This window comes from Neophocaena asiaeorientalis, unplaced genomic scaffold (genome assembly GCF_003031525.2).
Source record: "Neophocaena asiaeorientalis asiaeorientalis breed wild unplaced genomic scaffold, Neophocaena_asiaeorientalis_V1.1 scaffold77, whole genome shotgun sequence".
NCBI classification, from domain to species: domain Eukaryota; kingdom Metazoa; phylum Chordata; class Mammalia; order Artiodactyla; family Phocoenidae; genus Neophocaena; species Neophocaena asiaeorientalis.
In genome coordinates this window covers 9,560,742-9,579,256 of record NW_020174645.1, presented here as the reverse complement: position 1 = coordinate 9,579,256, position 18,515 = coordinate 9,560,742, and the positions used below count along the sequence as shown (strand labels likewise).

The 18,515-nt window shown below is 35.7% G+C and overlaps 1 protein-coding gene across 4 annotated transcripts in view; it reads right to left on the bottom strand.

Moving 5' to 3' along the window:
* The window catches only part of TAOK3 (TAO kinase 3), a 184,351-nt gene that overhangs the window by 55,114 nt on the left and 110,722 nt on the right, over positions 1 to 18,515 (bottom strand). For all 4 annotated transcript variants that reach the window (XM_024758478.1, XM_024758477.1, XM_024758480.1 and 1 more), the window contains 5 exons: positions 15,961 to 16,006; positions 14,956 to 15,052; positions 12,438 to 12,551; positions 11,160 to 11,251; positions 54 to 147 (listed from right to left, as the gene is read on the bottom strand). In XM_024758478.1, coding sequence (XP_024614246.1) covers positions 54 to 147; positions 11,160 to 11,251; positions 12,438 to 12,551; positions 14,956 to 15,052; positions 15,961 to 16,006 — 443 coding nt within the window. The remainder of the gene's footprint in view (positions 1 to 53; positions 148 to 11,159; positions 11,252 to 12,437; positions 12,552 to 14,955; positions 15,053 to 15,960; positions 16,007 to 18,515) is intronic.

The following is an 18,515-nucleotide window of genomic DNA, read 5'->3' as shown; positions in this document are numbered from 1 at the left end:
CAAATACATATGGTGATTTCTCTTAGAAATTTAAAGCAACAGCTCAGTCTTACCATTCCTTAGACTGTAATGTGGGGGAGTCGTTCTGGGCAATGTGATATAAGGCACTCATTGCATTCATGTTGAAAAGAGGGGGCTTCCGTTCCGCTGAAAGAAAAGAAACACGATAAAGCAGTTCTTGCAAGGGATCAGGCAGATGGAGAAATAAGGAACTATGAGCAAAGCTGTGCCACTAAATCAATAGCTCGTTATTATCCTCACGCCACATAATCCACTTATTTTAATCTCTAAGGTCGCTCAGGATAGCCATTCAGAAGAAGCTGCTGGTCATCTTAAAGTACACTGGAAAAGCTCCTAACAGAACCCACTTCAAGAGAGTAAAAAAAATTTTTCTTATTTTTCACATGTATCTTCAAAAGGCTGGACTTTGTTTTCCCACAATAGGTATGAACATCTTCGTGTGTGTGTGTTTTAGTTGAAATAAAAAATATGTATTCATTGAAAAAATTCAGAAAGCAGAGAAGTAGAATGAAAAAAAGGGATAATGATGGAATGGAACATCTTAAACATCACTAACACAGTATGGGAGGTAAAGTAATTCAATTCAATAAACACCATTTGAAGGCACACCCAGGCCAATGAACTGGTACAGGTCAGGGTAGAGGGTAAAAAGGAGGTAGGAAAAGGAGGATAAATGTAAGCAAGGTCTTGTCCACCCCCTTCTAAGAAGAAACTCAGTGAATCAGATACTTCTTAGTAGATTTACTCCATCCCAGCCCACCATGATCTCATGTTTGGAATTTCTATTGCTGTCTTTTAGTAGACTGCTCACTTGGCATGTGCTCTCCTATTGCATTTATATAAACATACAAATCTTTTCTCTCAAAAGAAATCATAAGCTCTAAGAGCAAGATCTTATAACCCTAATACTCTTATTCTTTTATTTATTCTCTGGCATATGTAATAAGGTATTATTCAAATATTAGGTGCTCCATTTGTTGACCAAAGAAACAAGGTTCTAGTTCTGAGTACAGTTAATTTTATGCTATTTATTAGTTATTATGTCACAGAAGATAAATCACTATCTCATTCTACCGTGTTTATCCTAATGGACTCTTTATATAGTACCACTTTAAAATTCATAATGTGATCTCAGGTTTCATCAGAGCACCTTGGTTTTTAAGTAAAGATTCTCCTCTTAACCACTTTTAAAAAGGTGAATTCAGGGCTTCCCTGGTGGCGCAGTGGTTGGGAGTCCGCTTGCCAACACAGGGGACACGGGTTCGTTCCCCCGTCTGGGAGGATCCCCTGGGCCTTCGCGTCCGGAGCCTGCGCTCTGCGACGGGAGGGGCCACAGCGGTGGGGGGGCCCGCATACCGCAAAAAAAAAAGAGGTGAAGTCAGCTTATTCTATGCAATTCTAAGAAACATAACAAGAACTAAGGGCAGGGAACAAAAAGTAACAGGGAAAACATTTTTACTCATAGAAGGAAGAACTTGTGAAAAGCCAGAGTGCTAAAGCAAAGAAAAACCAACCCCCCCCGCCAAAACCCACAACGAATAATGTTGATAGCAGTGAACTTTAAGCTATTAGCAGAGTTCCAGCAGAAGGCAACTATACTTATTTAACAGTGATACTCTGGAGGGGCCCCTCATAGTCTTGACTAAATGATCTCTGATACTTTTGAAATGTGACAGTCTCTGATTCCACAAATATTGTTTATTAACTTCTCAACAGGATACTTTACACTCACCAAATGGATACCACTATTATAGGGACATGAACTGTTAACAAGTGGAAATTTGAAAGCTGCAGTGTGGACAAAGGGATTTTATACCTGTTTCAAATGTATAAGATGGAAAAAAAAGGCTCAGGTTTATTTTATTTATCAGGAGGCAGATTCTAGAAAATTTCTAGAGCATGGCCTTCTGACAACTTCAAATATTGGAACCATGTGGAAGTAGGAACTCATCATGTTACCATCAATGGATTCCCATGATTTTTAGGACAAAGTCTAGAGCTTTAAACATAGTCTCCTGGTCTTTCCTAACATGACCCTGGCTACCTCCAGCACTTCATTCTGAGAATCAATGTTTCCCCCCTCTTCTCATGCATCTGTTGCTTCACTGAAAGAACCAAGCTCAGAGCCTTTCACACATGTTGCTTTCTCTGTCTGGACTCCCCTCTCACTTTTTTTTTTTTTTTGCGTACATGGGCCTCTCACTGTTGTGGAGCACAGGCTCCGGACGCACAGGCTCAGCAGCCATGGCTCACGGGCCCAGCCGCTCCGCGGCATGTGGGATCTTCCCGGACCAAGGTCCGAACCCGTGTCCCCTGCATCGACAGGCGGACTCTCAACCACTGCGTCACCAGGGAAGCCCCCCTCTCACTTTTGTTGCCTAAACTTTACCTGGTTAATTCTTCCCAATCCTTCAGGTTTCACCTTAAATATAGTTGCATTTCTGCATTAATTTAATAAATATTTATTCAAGGCTTATTATATGCTTACAATCATTTCCTCAGGGAAGCCTTCTCTGATCTCTCAAGACTAGGTGTCCCATTAGATTCTGTCATTGCAAATTACATTTTAACTTTCTACCACCTATCACAACCATAACTAATTATTTACATAATTCTTTACTTAATATATGTTCTGTTTACTAAACTTCATGAGGAACAATGTCTATTATGCTCATCTTTGCATTCCCACTGCTGAGCACAGCACCTGGTATATATTTTGGGTGGCCCCAAAATACCTATTAGATAAGTAAATGAAGGTAAGGCAAATTAAGGCAATGAAGAAAATCTGTCAACAAACAAAGAATCTTTGTGCAGCAAGAAGTCACAAAAATGACTGAGGAGTGACTAAGTCTTGGGGCTTACATCAAGATACTATGTGATGGCTTCACTATTAGAAGGATAGGAACCCTCCCACTCATTGGCCAAAGGTATACAATTCGAGCCGCTTAGAAGAACACGAAATTGCACAGGGGAAAGCGCAGGGAAGGGGAGCTAAAGAAAGAAGAAAACAGAAATTTAGAAAGGGGAGGATGAAGGAACAAAAACAACAAAACCCAATTCAACAGTAATAAGAAAGGCAGTAGCGGATTTGGAGCAGGAATGTGAGGTCTGTGAGTGGCAGATACTCTGTTGTGAACAAGACAGGAAGACAGCCAGCCACACTATGGGTGGAACAGCTCTAGTAGAGAATCACATGAAAAAAGGCATTCCAAATATAGTACACAGCTCTACGGTCTGAGAAGCATTCGCTAAATATCAGTTTCAGGTGGCCTCACCTATGTTCAAGTCCTTTGCTAGATGTACTACATAAATCTTCTGAGCCATAGTGACAGGGTTCATTGCTAAGTCAGCATACTATGGAGCAAGGGTTGGGAAACTATGGCCTGTGGGCCAGATTCACCTAGAAGCCTGTTTTTGTAAAGTTTTATTGGAACACAGCCATGTCCATTCATTAATGTGTTGTCTATGGCTGCTTTCATGCTACAACAGCAGGGTTGAGTAGTCATGACAGATTACATGACTTAAAAGGACTAAAGCACTTATTATCTGGTCCTTAGCTGAAAGCTTGTCAGCCTTTACTATAGAATATAATAGTCTGCATAGAAGCTTCTAGATAAGCAACAGAACAGGAAACAGAAGTGCTTTGAAGCTACCTTGTGATATCTAAGCCATTTTACCTCCAAAGAAAGGAAAAAGGTGAAAGCATAAAAAAGCTGAATTAATTAAATTAAAAGAAAAAAAACAGTGATTTATTTAATTTAAAGATAATGATCAAGTTTTTTCTGAATGCTCCATGTATGTTTTATGAGATCAAGGTTCAGAGAAGCCTTTGGACACTGCTCTGCTTGGCAAAGCTCATGCTAAATTAGAGCACCTAGACTGAGCTTTATTTTAATAAAGAAGATCAGAGAGTACCCCATCTTTGGATAAACACTTCATGAAAAGGCAGATTTCTTATGAACAAATATGGCTGACAACCGTAATAATTAATGATAATAATAATTGCTACCACTTATTGAGTTCCTATTACATGTCAGGCATTCACTTTAGGTATGTTACATATGGTATGTTATTCGTAATTCTCAAAACAGCTTGTCAAGATAAGCACTATTACTTCAATTTCCCAACAGAAGGAACTGGGGTAAGCTAGTCTAAATAATGAAACCAAGCCACACAGTAAGTGGCTAAATTGGGATTTCAACCCAGTCCTGTAAGACTCCAAGACTTGTCTTTTCACTAGACCTCAGTGCCTCTTCAATTATTCTGTGCATTTTATAATAGATAGTACTGGTATTTCAATATGAAAAAAAAAAAGGAAGAAGAAGCTTTATAAGACTAAATATACCCCTGTCCCCTCAACAGCCATCATTACATTCATTTATTAACACAAACAGTGAGTGGCAATAATAATGTGGAAGAAGAAAATTCCAGGCAGAGGAACTATGAAACAACATTTATGTTTTTTTCTTTTTTTCCCTTGGAGAATGCATTTCTGAACACAGTCAATTCCCTGTCGATGCTGATGAACCATTTGCCAGCTTCTACCATGGTCTGTGCTGGTGAACTAAGGGTCTATAGCTCAAACAGAAGAGTGTCAGATTAACTTCTCTTGAAATAATCTCAAAAAATAAAATATCTGGTGACTGGACAATTTCAATGTCCAAGAAGCTTCCAAGGATGCATGAATTTACCTAGGTTTTTCAGCGGAAGATCAATTTATCAAAAGATAATTTATAAAGCAGGTTTAACTGCTTAGGGACCTTGGAGTTTGATCCAGGAAAGAGAGAGAGTGCCAGCAGCACTATCATCTTCCTGCTTTCTAATGACACCTCAGTGATTCAATGTACAGATTAGGGGCTTTTAAAAAACATACACTGTTATAACATATATATGGAATCTAAAAAAAAAAAAAGTTCTGAAGAACCTAGGGGCAGGACTGGAATAGAGATGCAGACGTAGAGAATGGACTTGAGGACACGGGGACGGGGAAGGGTAAGCTGGGATGAAGTGAGAGAGTGGCATGGACATATATACACTACCAAATGTAAAATAGATAGCTAGTGGGAAGCAGCCGCAGAGCACAAGGAGATCAGCTCGGTGCTTTGTGACACCTAGAGGGGTGGGATAGGGAGGGTGGGAGGGAGGGAGACGCAAGAGGGAAGAGATATGGGAACATATGTGTATGTATAACTGAGTCACTTTGTTATAAAGCAGAAACTAACACACCATTGTAAAGCAATTATACTCCAATAAAGATGTTTAAAATATATATATATACACTGTTATAGAAGAGATATCATAAGGAAAGGGGACAACACATTATTCAGGCACTATCCACAACTTTCACTGTAATTTAAACATTAAAAGTAAAATTTAAAGTATACTGTCTGTACCTGGAATTTCATTAAACCTGAAACATACAGAAAATTTAGAAAAATCATTGCTTAGGTTTATATATGCAGCAGTTTAATCATCTTTCATGTAAAAAAAATACCCTTCTTTTATGTGTCCATTAACAAGATTAATGCCAAGGAAATAGAGATGTATAGTAAAGCTGTCAAAGAGGTACTTGTATGGTTTCTTACATTACCAGTATAATAAAGTTTGAATAATTGCCGAGAATTTAAATGTCCTTGGTAACAATTTTATTTTATGAATATTAACTGAGCATGTACTACCATCTTTCTCTGAATCTAAGATGTCATTGACAATAAGATGCATCACAATTTAAGATGTACCACTATTTTATGTATAACTTAGAACAAAATGCTGCCAATTATAATCATAAAATGCTGTTGCCTGTAAAATACCTCCCAGTTTAAAGAGATGTTAAAATGTAAATTAAAAATTTCATAAGATATGATATATACTAGGACTGTGCTGATGATGCCTAACATTTACTGAACACATACTGTACACCAGATGTAATAATAAGCACTTTATGTCCACATTTTCATTTAATCCAGACAATCCCCATAAGGTAGGGGATCTTATTATGCAAATTTCACAGATAGCTAAAATAACTTGACCAAAGTCATACAACTAAAAAATGGCAGAGCTGGAATTAGTACTCAAGGTTATCTGACTATACAGCCTGTGCTCTTAGGCATAATTTAATACTATCATCTATCAATTTGAAGGACTAGCTGTTGTGGAGGATAAGACAATTTGGGAGAAGGCTACTCTGTTCTTTGATTCAGTAAATCATTTTATAAAAGGCAATCAAAGTTAGGCTGATATAGAGAGCATGTTGTTATATATATTTCAATTCCTTTTTATAAAATGATAAGATCAGAAATTAAGCACATTTCCTCTCCTGTCTCAAGAGAGGAAATACTAAGGTACCTCCTGGGATCTGCACCTATTTTGCCAATGTCGACTGCTATTTGAAACTCCAGTCATTACTACATCTACATAGTACAAAAACTGATGTGATGACAATCCTGAATCATCATAAAAGGGCGTGTGTTGTTTGCTCTATTTAATTAGGTTGGGAAGGGCAGAATCATGTTATATTTTAGAAAAATTTCGGTAAGAAAAAATCTTGCTGAGACAATGGGTGGGCACTAATTAGTTGTAAGGTTCAACTCCAGGGGCATCCCTTTAAAGTGTTGTAACTGAGGAGTTGCTATTACAGTTGCAGTGTTACAAGTAAAATTTTGGTTCACTTTAGAATATAAATGACAAAAATAGGAATAATCCTACATATGAATGCAGTCAGCTGTTTTGAGCATTGATATATGCCAAGCACTATGTTAAACACTTTACATATGTTATCTCATTGAAGTCTGACAATACCTATGCTATATGTATTGTTATTTTCATTTAGATGAGAAAACTGAGGCTTAGGGAAGTTTAGAAAATTGTCCAAGGTCTCATCGTCAGAATCAACACGTTACACAACCCCAGAAGGTGTCATTCACATCCTAGACTATGAGAATGCCTGCTGGTGTTATATGCAGCCACACATAACTGTCCTGCCAGCTAAGTGCTGGTAAAGCCAAGATTCAAATCCAGGGTGTCTAATTGCTAACTCCATGCTACACAGAGAATAGTTTTTTTTTTTTTTCAAACCAAAGAAATGTACATTTATCTCTAATTTAAAAAAAGTTAATTTGATATTTGAAATACATAAAAATTTGCATAGTATTATAATAGACACCTACTGCTTAGATTTAACATTATTTTGTCATATTTGTTTCAGATATTTTCTTCTAAAAAAAAGTGAGATATAACTATTCCTCTTCTGCCCTCCAGAGTTTACTATTCTGAGATGGTATCTCTTACATCTATGTTATGTTTTATTAGTATATATATGCTCATAAATAATACATAAAATTGTTGATAAAGCTTTCATAATTGGCATCGTACTGTACCTAAACTTCAGTGACTTTGTTCATTAACTATTCAATGTTATGATTTGAGATTTACCCATGATGATACATGTAGATCCAGCTCATCATAAGAATTTGGTTGTTTCCACCATTTCTTGCTTCTATAAACAAGGTTGCAGCCTCACACATGTTCCAGTGTACGTGCATAAAATTTCTAAAGTGTATACTTAGAAGTGAAATGTTGAGTCACTGACACTCCTCATCATCATCCTTACCAGATGCTGCCAACTTGCCCTTCAAAGTGGTTATACCAATTTACATTCTTATCAATAGTGTATGAGAGTTCCTGTTTCTTTAGCAGCTTCTCCAAATTTATTAACCTTCGACTTAAAGAAAAATTTACCAGTCTGATGTGAAGTAGTTTTAACTTGCATTTCCCTGATTACTAATGATGCAGAGTATCTTCTGATGCTTGTTGTCCATTTAGGTCTTCTTTTCAATGTTAATCGCTTGATCATATTCATGCCCATTTTTCTACTGGTTATTTATCTTTTTCTTTTTGGTAAAGAAATTGTGAGAGTTCTTTATAAATTCTGGGCCAATACTCTGTTGGGTAGATATGTTTCAACTACTTTCTACCAGTCTATGCTTACCTTTTAATTTTTGTGTTTTATATAGCTTTATATTTTAAAGTACTAAGAGTTATCATATTTGTCATTATTTTTAAAATATTGTTTAGAAAAATTCTTCCCTATACCCATAAAGGTATACTCCTAGAATAATATAATATTAATTATACTTACATAGTGCTTATTACATGCCAGGCCAGGTTTTAAGTACTTTATATTCATTAATTCTTTAATCTTCATTATAATAGCACCTACTTCATGGGATTGTTATCTCTATATTATAGGTAAGGAAACTGAGGCATAAAGGATCTTTTCCTAAAAGTTTAAAATTTTTACTTTTGAGTATTTAACTAAAATCTGGAATTTATTTTTGTGTATGGCATTTGCTAGAAATTTAATTTTGGCTTTTATCATATAATTAACAAATTGTCTCATATTATTAATCAAAGAGGCCATCCTTTCACCACTGATCTTTAATGTCTTTTTTGTCTTATACCAAAATCTGACTTATAGATGAGTCTGTTTCTAGGCATTCTAGTCTGTTCTATTGACTATATTGATTTAATTATTATGGTTTGGACTGTGGTATAGTGACTCTTCTGTCCAAATTCTGTTTCTTCAGAATTGTCTTGACAGGTTTTGGCTCTATGAATTTTGGGGCTACCTTGTCAAATTCTACAAAATATTTCTGGAAGTTTGTCATGAATCCTTCTAAAAGTATGCGAATATTTCTGCGGAGTGCCCCCCGAAATCAGTGTTAATAAGATGAATTTGTTCCGTATGAAACAGAGAATAACACAATATCAGAAACTAAAAAAGAAATCTACCACCTCAATATCCATTAATAGAGGACCAGTCAAATAAACCATTGTATACCCATATAATGGAATAACATAATGCCAGTAAAAAATGAAAAAGTGTCTAAGTTACTAATATAAAACAGTGCTCCAAGATGGTATTAAGTGAAAAATCAAAGTATAGAACCAATTGTATATGTTAATTTAGGAGTAACAGGGAATATACTAAGCATATATACATATTTCTAGAGTCGTCCCTCAGTAACTGTTGGGGACTGGTTCCAGGACTGCCCCAGCCTGCCCCAGAATACAATATTTGTGGATGCTTAAGTCCCTTATATAAAATGCCATAGTTTTTGCATATAACCTAATCATATCCTCCCATATAATCACCTCTAGATTACTTATAATACCTGATACAATGTAAATGTCATGTAAATAGTTGTAAATACAATGTAAATAGCTGCCCAAAGAATGGCAAATGCAAGTTTTGCTTTGCGGAACTTTCCATAATTTTTTTTTCCCAAATATTTTTGATGTGCAGTTGGTTGAATCCATGGATATGGAAGGCACGGATATGGAAGGTTATATATTATAAATACATAAACACACACACACACACACACACAATAAATAAATACATATATACATACATACACATATATAATATATATAAAAATATACATATTTGTAAAGAAACTCTGGAAGGATATACAAGAAATTAATAACAGAGGTTCCCTGTGTGTGTTCACAGGGGTGGGGAAGGAATTGTACGAATAGGGCCAGGGGTAGAAGAAGTCCTTTCACTGCCTATCTTTTTATATTTTTTGATTTACAAAACACATGAATGTTACTTATTTTAAAAAATTAAGTAAATATTCTGTTTCCTCCTTGAATTGTTTTTTTCCTTCACTAACATCTCTTTAGTATTAAAAAAAAAAGACAAATTGTGTATCTTTATCATATGTTTCTTTGTTGGAAGAGGTCAATGAAGCAACTGGAAATGCAATACAAACATATCCCAAGTCATCTCTGTAGACCAAACATTTTAGGGAAAACTATACTCTGAGAATCAAACTGAACTTAGAAATCCTTAGGACAAATTTGGATAACAATATAGAAGAAATTAAACAAAAAAACCCTATATTAAACAATATAGAAGAAATTAAACAAATTTTAAAGCTCGACAAAGAAATTTTTAAAATGGATTTTTAAAAAACTAGACATATTTATATAAATTTTAAATAAAAAATTAAATAAAGGCACTGTTGTGCTGGAGCCAGCTCACACTGGCTTTGGAAGGTTAGCTGTGCATACCTTTCTCCAACTCCACACTTAGTGATTCAAACTGATAACGTGAAATTGGCTATGGTGGGGATACTTACACCACAGAATTTGGCAAATGCTACAAAATGCTTCCCCTCGCCCCCCAGGGGGGTCACTGGTTAAAATTACCAGTATACCAATGGATAATGGTAACTTTAAGTTATACTAAAGTTCAAAATATGCAACCAGAGGATTGAGATTCTGTGGTATGTTAGACAATTTTAGATAACTGCAACAATATTTGGAGAACGACTTTAAAGCTGGGGGTATCCCCTAATATGATGTTTTCTCTGGGGTTGCTCTCTATATAGGTCAGTTTTTATTCATTTTATTTTTGGCTCCGTTGGGTCTTCGTTGCTGCACGAGCTTAGAGCCGCGAGCAGGGCTACTCTTCGTTGCGGTGCGTGGGCTTCTCACTGCGGTGGCGTGTCTTTGTTGCGGAGCACGGGCTTCAGTAGTTGTGGCTCGTGGGCTCTAACACCGCAGGCTCAGTAGTTGTGGTGCATGGGCTTAGCTGCTCCGTGGCATGTGGGATCTTCCCAGACCAGGGCTCGAACCCGTGTCCCCTGAATTGGCAGGTGGATTCTTAAACACTGAGCCACCAGGGAAGTCCCATGTCAGTTTTTAGAGTCCAATCTTTAATAAGCCTACTATTATTTTTTAGAGTCCAATCTTTGATAAGCCTGCTATTACTTTTCCAGATTTCCCTTATACAAATAGGAATGTAAATTAAGTAATGAATATTACTATGAAGGACATATATCATCACTCATGGTATGGAGAATGGATATTTTTCAAATATTAATTCTAACTATTGTATATTCTTACATTTGTTAGCTGCCATATCTGCTCAAAACTCTTTTTCTTAACTTAATATAGCAGAGAAAAGCAATCTTATGATGTTATACCAAAGCATAGAAAAAAATATAGTAAATTCACATTGCCTAGCACATATATAGCAGTAACTCATTAAATAATCACTGGATAAATGAATTAACAATCATAATACGGAGTGATTCTCAAAAGTACAATGAAAACAACTCTTTACTCACCCATTTCAATACAAGTGATCCCAAGTGACCAAATATCAACTTTCCCATCATACTGTCCTTCATCCATAGCTAAGATCACCTCTGGAGCCATCCTGCCAAACATAATGTACAAAACTCAAGTTGCAAATTAAAAACAAAATTCACCTGATAAAGTGATTCAATAAAATAGCTGTTTGGGGCATATTCTAAGTTTTATCTGATAAAGTTATAATTTTCTTACACAAATAATTTGAAAAAACACTATTCAAAATATAAACAATACACTCAGTGATTTACATGAAACAATATATTTCACCAGATCATGGTTCCACCATTTACTATCCTTTGGTCTTGGCTAAGTTACTTAACCTTTCTGTATATCAGTTTCCTCATCCATAATATGGAGAGAATTTTATTAGCTACCTCAGAGAGATTGGTAAAGGATTAATATGTATGAAACATTTAAATAAACTACTTTAAACAACATGAAGAATACTTTATGCAATTACATAAAGCAATATAATCAGATATTTCAAAGATGTTACAAGTTAAAAAACAAATAAACTGGCTATAATAATGGATATTATTTTGTTTGTCCGTAATGGATTTTCATTAGGAGGGTAAGGGCCATATAGTTTAATATGCTTTGTTCTCTATTAGTGTATGTAAGTAGTTGCTTAATAGATACTATTTGATGATAGTGGAAAAATATTCAAATAGTAGCTGATTTTTTTTAGTAGGCAAGTAATTTTCCAGAGGTATAATTCATTCTCCAAGGTACAGTGAAATTCCAATGTATCTGTGAAAGGAAGGAAAGGAGTCTTGAATAGAATGGGGTGAAACTTTAAGTCAGAATGACAAGTGAGGTAAAGTATCAGAGAATTCAACAAAACAAGAATCTGGATTTCTTTCACTGAAAGGTAAAATTTATGCTCATTGGCTACAGAAGGTTAAAGAAACTACCTTGTTCTCGCCTAGAAACTCTGCCTGAAGAGAAAAGTTCAAAAGAAACTTCAAATGAAGTCTAAAACCTGAGCTTGGTCAGTGAGTTGATAATCCTACTCAGTTTACACACAGTGACATCAACCTTATTTGAACAATTTAAAGTCACTGGAAATTTTATACTAAGTCTGAGGGTTTCTTTTTTGCTAGTGAGTTTTCTATCCTTCCTAATGAAATCCCATTTGAGACACACGGTGAGACACTGTCAAAAACAAACAAACAAAACCAGTGCTATGAGTCCATCTTGTTTATATACACATATTTTTAAACTATCTCATGTTTTCTAATTCCACATACCAGTAAGGTGTGCCCACGAAGGAGTTGGCAGGAGAAGCCATTGAGGCAGATCCAAAATCAGCTAGTTTCACTTGACCTGGCTCTGTTAGAAGAATATTTCCTGCTTTAATATCCCTATAGGAAAAAATAAGAGGGTTAGAAAATTACTTTTCAATTTTGATTATGGAATAGGTCAGAGCATGCAATTAATAAGACAAAAAGTTTATTTAAAAAAAACCTTGCTCAGATAGCCAGAAGGGGATTTAGTGATTACTGCATGTTGTAAGGGGGCCCAGATTCCTTGGTGTACTTACTGGTAGGTCATAGTAATTACTGAAAGGTAGAGCTTTCGTTAGAGGGAGGGAATGCAATGAGAAAAAAGGCAGACATGGCCGACAAGGAAACCTACTCAGTTGCTACACTTACAAAATCATACTAGTTACTGAATCCAGTCACCAACAGTATTGCTTGTGCTGGGGAAAATTGGCACCATCTGTAACTGCCTTTTTTTTTTCTCTTCCAAATTTCATGACATTTTTGGAGTCTAAACAAATCTTCAGTGACTCTGTATCAACTACCTACCAATAAACCTCAACTACACACATACCTTTTCTTTCTTGCCTGTGACCCTTTCTCTCTGCCTTTAATTGTAACTGCAACTCTAAGGCATTTGAGAGTACATGTTATAGAGAAGGTGTTATTTTAAAAATAACACTGTACAGTAAAAAGAAGACCCTGAAAGATCAAAACAAACAAGGATTAGGGGTTAGGAAATTGCATTTCTATTGTATTATTACAAAGAATCTCAAGTGGTTACTACTAAAACTACTAGATATTTTATGCAGCAAAAAGTTTAAAAAACATGATTTAAAAATTTTTAATCTTCAGTATGAAAATTTGGAATGAGAAGATGTGGACGTACTCCTTATTCTCTTTAAAAAAGTCATGAGGTGTCATGAGTACTAGGAACTAAGAATTGTACGTTGATGGGCAATGGAAAGATAAAGCAGAGAGAATGAGGAAAACATGTTAAGTTGAAAATGAAAGGTTCAAATGCTCCCAAAATAACTTTTCCAAAAATCTTCCCTTGAAAATTCAGTTTCTTTCCTCATGAAGACATTAGGCATTGGAAGAGAGAACTAAAAAAAGCATTATTTATTTCTCGTACAACAGAAAATATCTTTTCTCTAACCCTGGCTTGCCTTTTAAATCAAAACAATAAGAATCTGAATTTATTTTTAAATAAAGAGCATTCTTTAAAAGCTTTTTGGCTTTTCAACTCTTTTTACCTATTAAAAAAGATAAAGTGTAGTATAGAATAAAACATTAAATTAATGTGAAAATTGAGGTGATAAAGGCACAGAAACCTGAACTGACCTTTAAAACAGGAGCAGGCAAAACTGTCACAAACAAGTTGGCATTCAGTAATGACATCTTAATACCAAAGATAGATAGATATACACTTTAAAGTTTATACATATATATACTTTAAAATTGTCAAATCTGTAAATTACAGTTAAATTAATTTTATCAATATTTATTAGACATGGTTACGTTCATTCTTCATCCTTATGAATAAGCCAAATTCATGGCAGGAATTTTGGTCTGCCTATCTTGAGGGAGTTCTGCTTTGTGGTATGTACCAGTAACTGTGATGGCTACTCTAGGACGATTTAAACAGAAGCAAAAGGGGAACCTATGACTTAATAGTTTCATTTCTTCCTAGTAAATGTAAAATTTTTTTTCTTGTTTTTGAGCCATCTCAGGTCCTTTATGCCTACCTCATATTCCACTACTTGGCCGCCATTCATTAAAGTAACAGTACTAGAAGTTCTTTACTGAGAGAAGGAAAAATTGGTAACAACATCTTTGTTAAAAAGTTAGTGGTGGGAAGTAGGTTGGAAAGAGGAGAGTGGGGCTGTGATAAAGAAAATGTAATTTAGAGGGAAGCCTTGGATTAGGAGTTAGAAAATCTGAGTTTCAATCTTTATTACATAAATGCTAGGAAACTATGGGCAAGTTATTTAAATCTTTTTAGGTCTCAGTTTCTTCATCTACCAAAATGAAGACAATAATACCTTCCTAAATATCTATATGGACTAAAGAAATGCAAAAAATGTAAAATTGATAAAACAGCATATATTTACATGAGATTGATTTGTTATTTGCAACAGGAAAGGGAGAAGAACTCAGCTAGGAAATAAATATATGCAAGGAAGGCTAATTTTCTTTCCTTTTTTTCTTGACAGTATCAAAAGGTTGCTGGGCTCTTCTTCAAATTTCCCTGCAACACTATGCCTGGAGAATAGTTACCTACAGAACAGAGATGATATAAGTCTTTGTGGTTATATGCGAGAGACCAAGAGATAGGAACTAAATTCGGGCAACTTTACTCTTTACATCCAGAAGCAGCAGCAATCTATTTGCTTCCCATAAATTCTTAGGCACCCTAAAAATTGGAGCATGCACTAATTTTCAAGGTTCCTTGAACAGACTGTCCTGTAACTGAAATGAAAATGTAACTGGCCTCTAATCTTACCTATGAATCAATGCATGAGAATGTAGGTAGGCTAGCCCCTGCAAGGCACCGTGAGTAATGGCAGCGATCTCCACTTCCTGAAGTGGTTTTTTATGAACTGAGGGGAAAAAAAAAAAAAGCCAGTAATAGATGATCAGTTTCATTCCTATTTTTATTATATTATACAGCTATAGCAGGCTGAATTATATACTTTTTCTTAAATGACAATTTGGGAACACGTTCACCTAAATACATAGGATACATATTTTCTATAGAATAACAATAAACAACCAGATAACAGGAAACTGAAGCATAAAAACAAACAAACCCCTTCAAAATAAAATAAAACAAAGCCTGATAATCACTGCAACAATTGTTAATTTACTTGTCAGTTGCAAGTCAAAGCCACACTGATTCCAGCTGGTCAGGCCCAAATTTACAAGTCCCTCTGACATTTTAAGTGTCTAGAGTGTTTTAGGTTGCATTATTCTCCTCTGCCGCAAGCCAGGTATAAGTACCCCTTCTAACTACAGGTTTTCATTATTTGTGAAAGCAGCTAATAAGCAATTTCTATTCAGAGATCATGGATAATATAAGAAAGTTTTTTTTTTAATGTAAATTTTAACTCAGTCTCTGATTATAACAGCGTCTGCAGAGGAGAACTGGGTCAGTCAAGAGATGTGAAAGGGTTAAATATCAATATAATTTGGATACCGATACCATCTACCTCTGTTTCATACATACACATGAATTTGAAGTTTTTGGCTACACATACTACATCACACAACCCAAACATTTTAATAGTACCTGCCCTGGATGGGCCATGAATTAAAACAGTGGGAGGGCTGCTAATCATTACTCAGATATTTTCAGCGACATGGCAGAGACAGAGTCTGCATGGTTTATCCACATAACCCTTAAGTCTAAGTCATTAACTATTTAGTTTGCCCAAGGTGTGCTTTAATACAGGAGTAGACAACATTCTGGTCAAGGTAAAAAAGAAGGGGATAGTGCTTTTATCCTTACCTTCTAACAAATCAGAGGCTGAGCCTAAGCAATATTCCATCACCAACTGTAACAGATTGAAATAATAACCAGAATAATGTAGGTTAATAAGAAACTGCTAAAACCAACCAACTAACCAAGGAACTAAGAATACTAGGAGAATAAATATTCTGATTCATCTGAACCTGTTATTGTTATTTCCTATTTGAAATCGGAATTTCTGTTTTTGTTATTTCCTATTTGAAACTGGAATTGGTCTAAGACAATATGGGGATTATATTTAAGGATTTAAGGTGGCTTCGTTGGAGTATAAATTAAATTTTGTAACTTGGAAAGTGGCAACCAAATAAATAAGCCAGTAAAATCTATACTGGGAATTATTAGTTAAATAATACAAACAAGTAAGCAGTAGATTCCCTACTTTCACATTTTAAAAAGTTCTGGGACTTCCCTGGTGGTCCAGTGGTGAAGAATCCACCTACCAATGCAGGGAACATGGGTTTGATCCCTGGTCGGGGAACTAAGATCCCACATGCTGCAGGGCAACTAAGCTCTTGCGCACCTCAACTAGAGCCCTTGAGCCCTGGAGCCCACGTGCCACAACTACAGAGAGAAAACCCGCACGCCACAACTAGAGAGAAGCCCACGCGCTGCAATGAAAGATCCTGCATGCCTCAGTGAAGATCCCGTGTGCCACAACTAAGACCCAATGCAGCCAAAATGTAAAATAAAATAAAATAAAATTGCAAAGTTCTAAACAAGAAAACATTGGTTAGAACTCAATCTAAAGATGTATCCTGGGGCTTCCCTGGTGGTGCAGTGGTTGAGAGTCCGCCTGCCCATGCAGGGGACACGGGTTCGTGCCCCGGTCCGGGAAGATCCCACATGCCGCACAGCGGCTGGGCCCGTGAGTCATGGCCGCTGAGCCTGCGCGTCCAGAGCCTGTGCTCCGCAGCGGGAGAGGCCGCAACGGTGAGAGGCCTGCGTACCGCGCAAAAAAAAAGTATCCTGCTATGTATTATTACATTAGCTTGAATTCCTGAGAGATGGAATATTTCAATTTATATCTTAAAATATTTCTAGAACAATACTATTACATTAATATTGATATTTATTGGCTTTGCAATGTTGGGAGGCTTGTGAAAAGCAAAAATGAGAAAACTCTTTCTTTACTCTCATCTTAGATATTTTAGGCATTCCAGATTACTACTGATTTATAGCCAAGGTCAGAACTGGAGTGCTCAGTGACCAATCTCCACACGTATACACACAAGCACACACACACCTACAAATTATTATTTTGTTATTCTAAAAAAACACAACATGCTTATTATGAAACACAAATTTCCTATAATCACACAGACACAACTACTATTAACATATTTGTTCCTTCATTAAAAAAAATTAATGTGAAAACATTTATGTATTATGTACCCTGCATTACTGGAATATTTTAGAAGGATATGAGATATAATATTATATATTATTATATGTCATATATTATAATAATATATAATTGTACATAACATAACATACACATCTTATATTCTTCTGAATTTATTCCAGTAGCAAGGTACACAATACATAATATATCATATATCATACATATATATTATTATATATAATAAAGACATACACCTACTTTATTAAATTTATTATATATTTATAGATGTAATTAAATATACATAATATATAAAAATTATTCCATTTCTGGAATAATCTAAAACAATATGAGAAACTTTAAAGTTTAGAAACTTTATTTTAGTTTTCTGCTTTACATTAAAAGTAAGCAGATTCAGGGATTCCCTGGTGGCACAGTGGTTAAGAATCCACCTGCCAATGCAGGAGACCTGGTCTGGGAAGATCCCACATGCCACACAGCAACTAAGCCTGTGCGCCACGACTACTGAGCCTGCTCTCTAGAGCCCGCATGCCACAACTACTGAAGCCCGCGCGCCTGGAGTCCGTGCTCTGCAACAAGAGAAGCCACGGCAATGAGAAGCCCGTGCACCGCAACAAAGAGTAGCCCCTGCTCGCCGCAACTAGAGAACAGCCCATGCACAGCAACGAAGACCCAATGCAGCCAAAAATAAATAAATAAATAAATTTATTATTAAAAAAAAAAGTAAGCAGATTCAGAAACATTAATTTTACTTCTTATTGTGAAATGAAAGCATCCACATAAGTGAATATTATAATGAACATTAGCCTTTTAGGTGCACTATTTTTCTTTTTTCTTAAGCTTTATTAAGGTATAATTGACAAACAATATTTTTAATCAGTTTTGATGGAAACATTTCTCAACTGTATTACTCAGTTTTCTAATTTCTTTTATTTTAATTTTTATAATTAAATTTTCTTTAATTTGTTTATTTATTCTTTCGACCACGCTGTACGGCTTGCAAGATCTTAGTTCCCTGACCAGGGATGGAACCTGGGCCCTCAGCAGTGAAAGCACGGAGTACTAACCACTGGACCAGCAGGGAATTCCCTCTAATTTCTTAAATTATGTCAATTAATACAAACATATAATTTCCTTAAACTGAGTATAAGGAAAATGAACATAGAACTTTAGA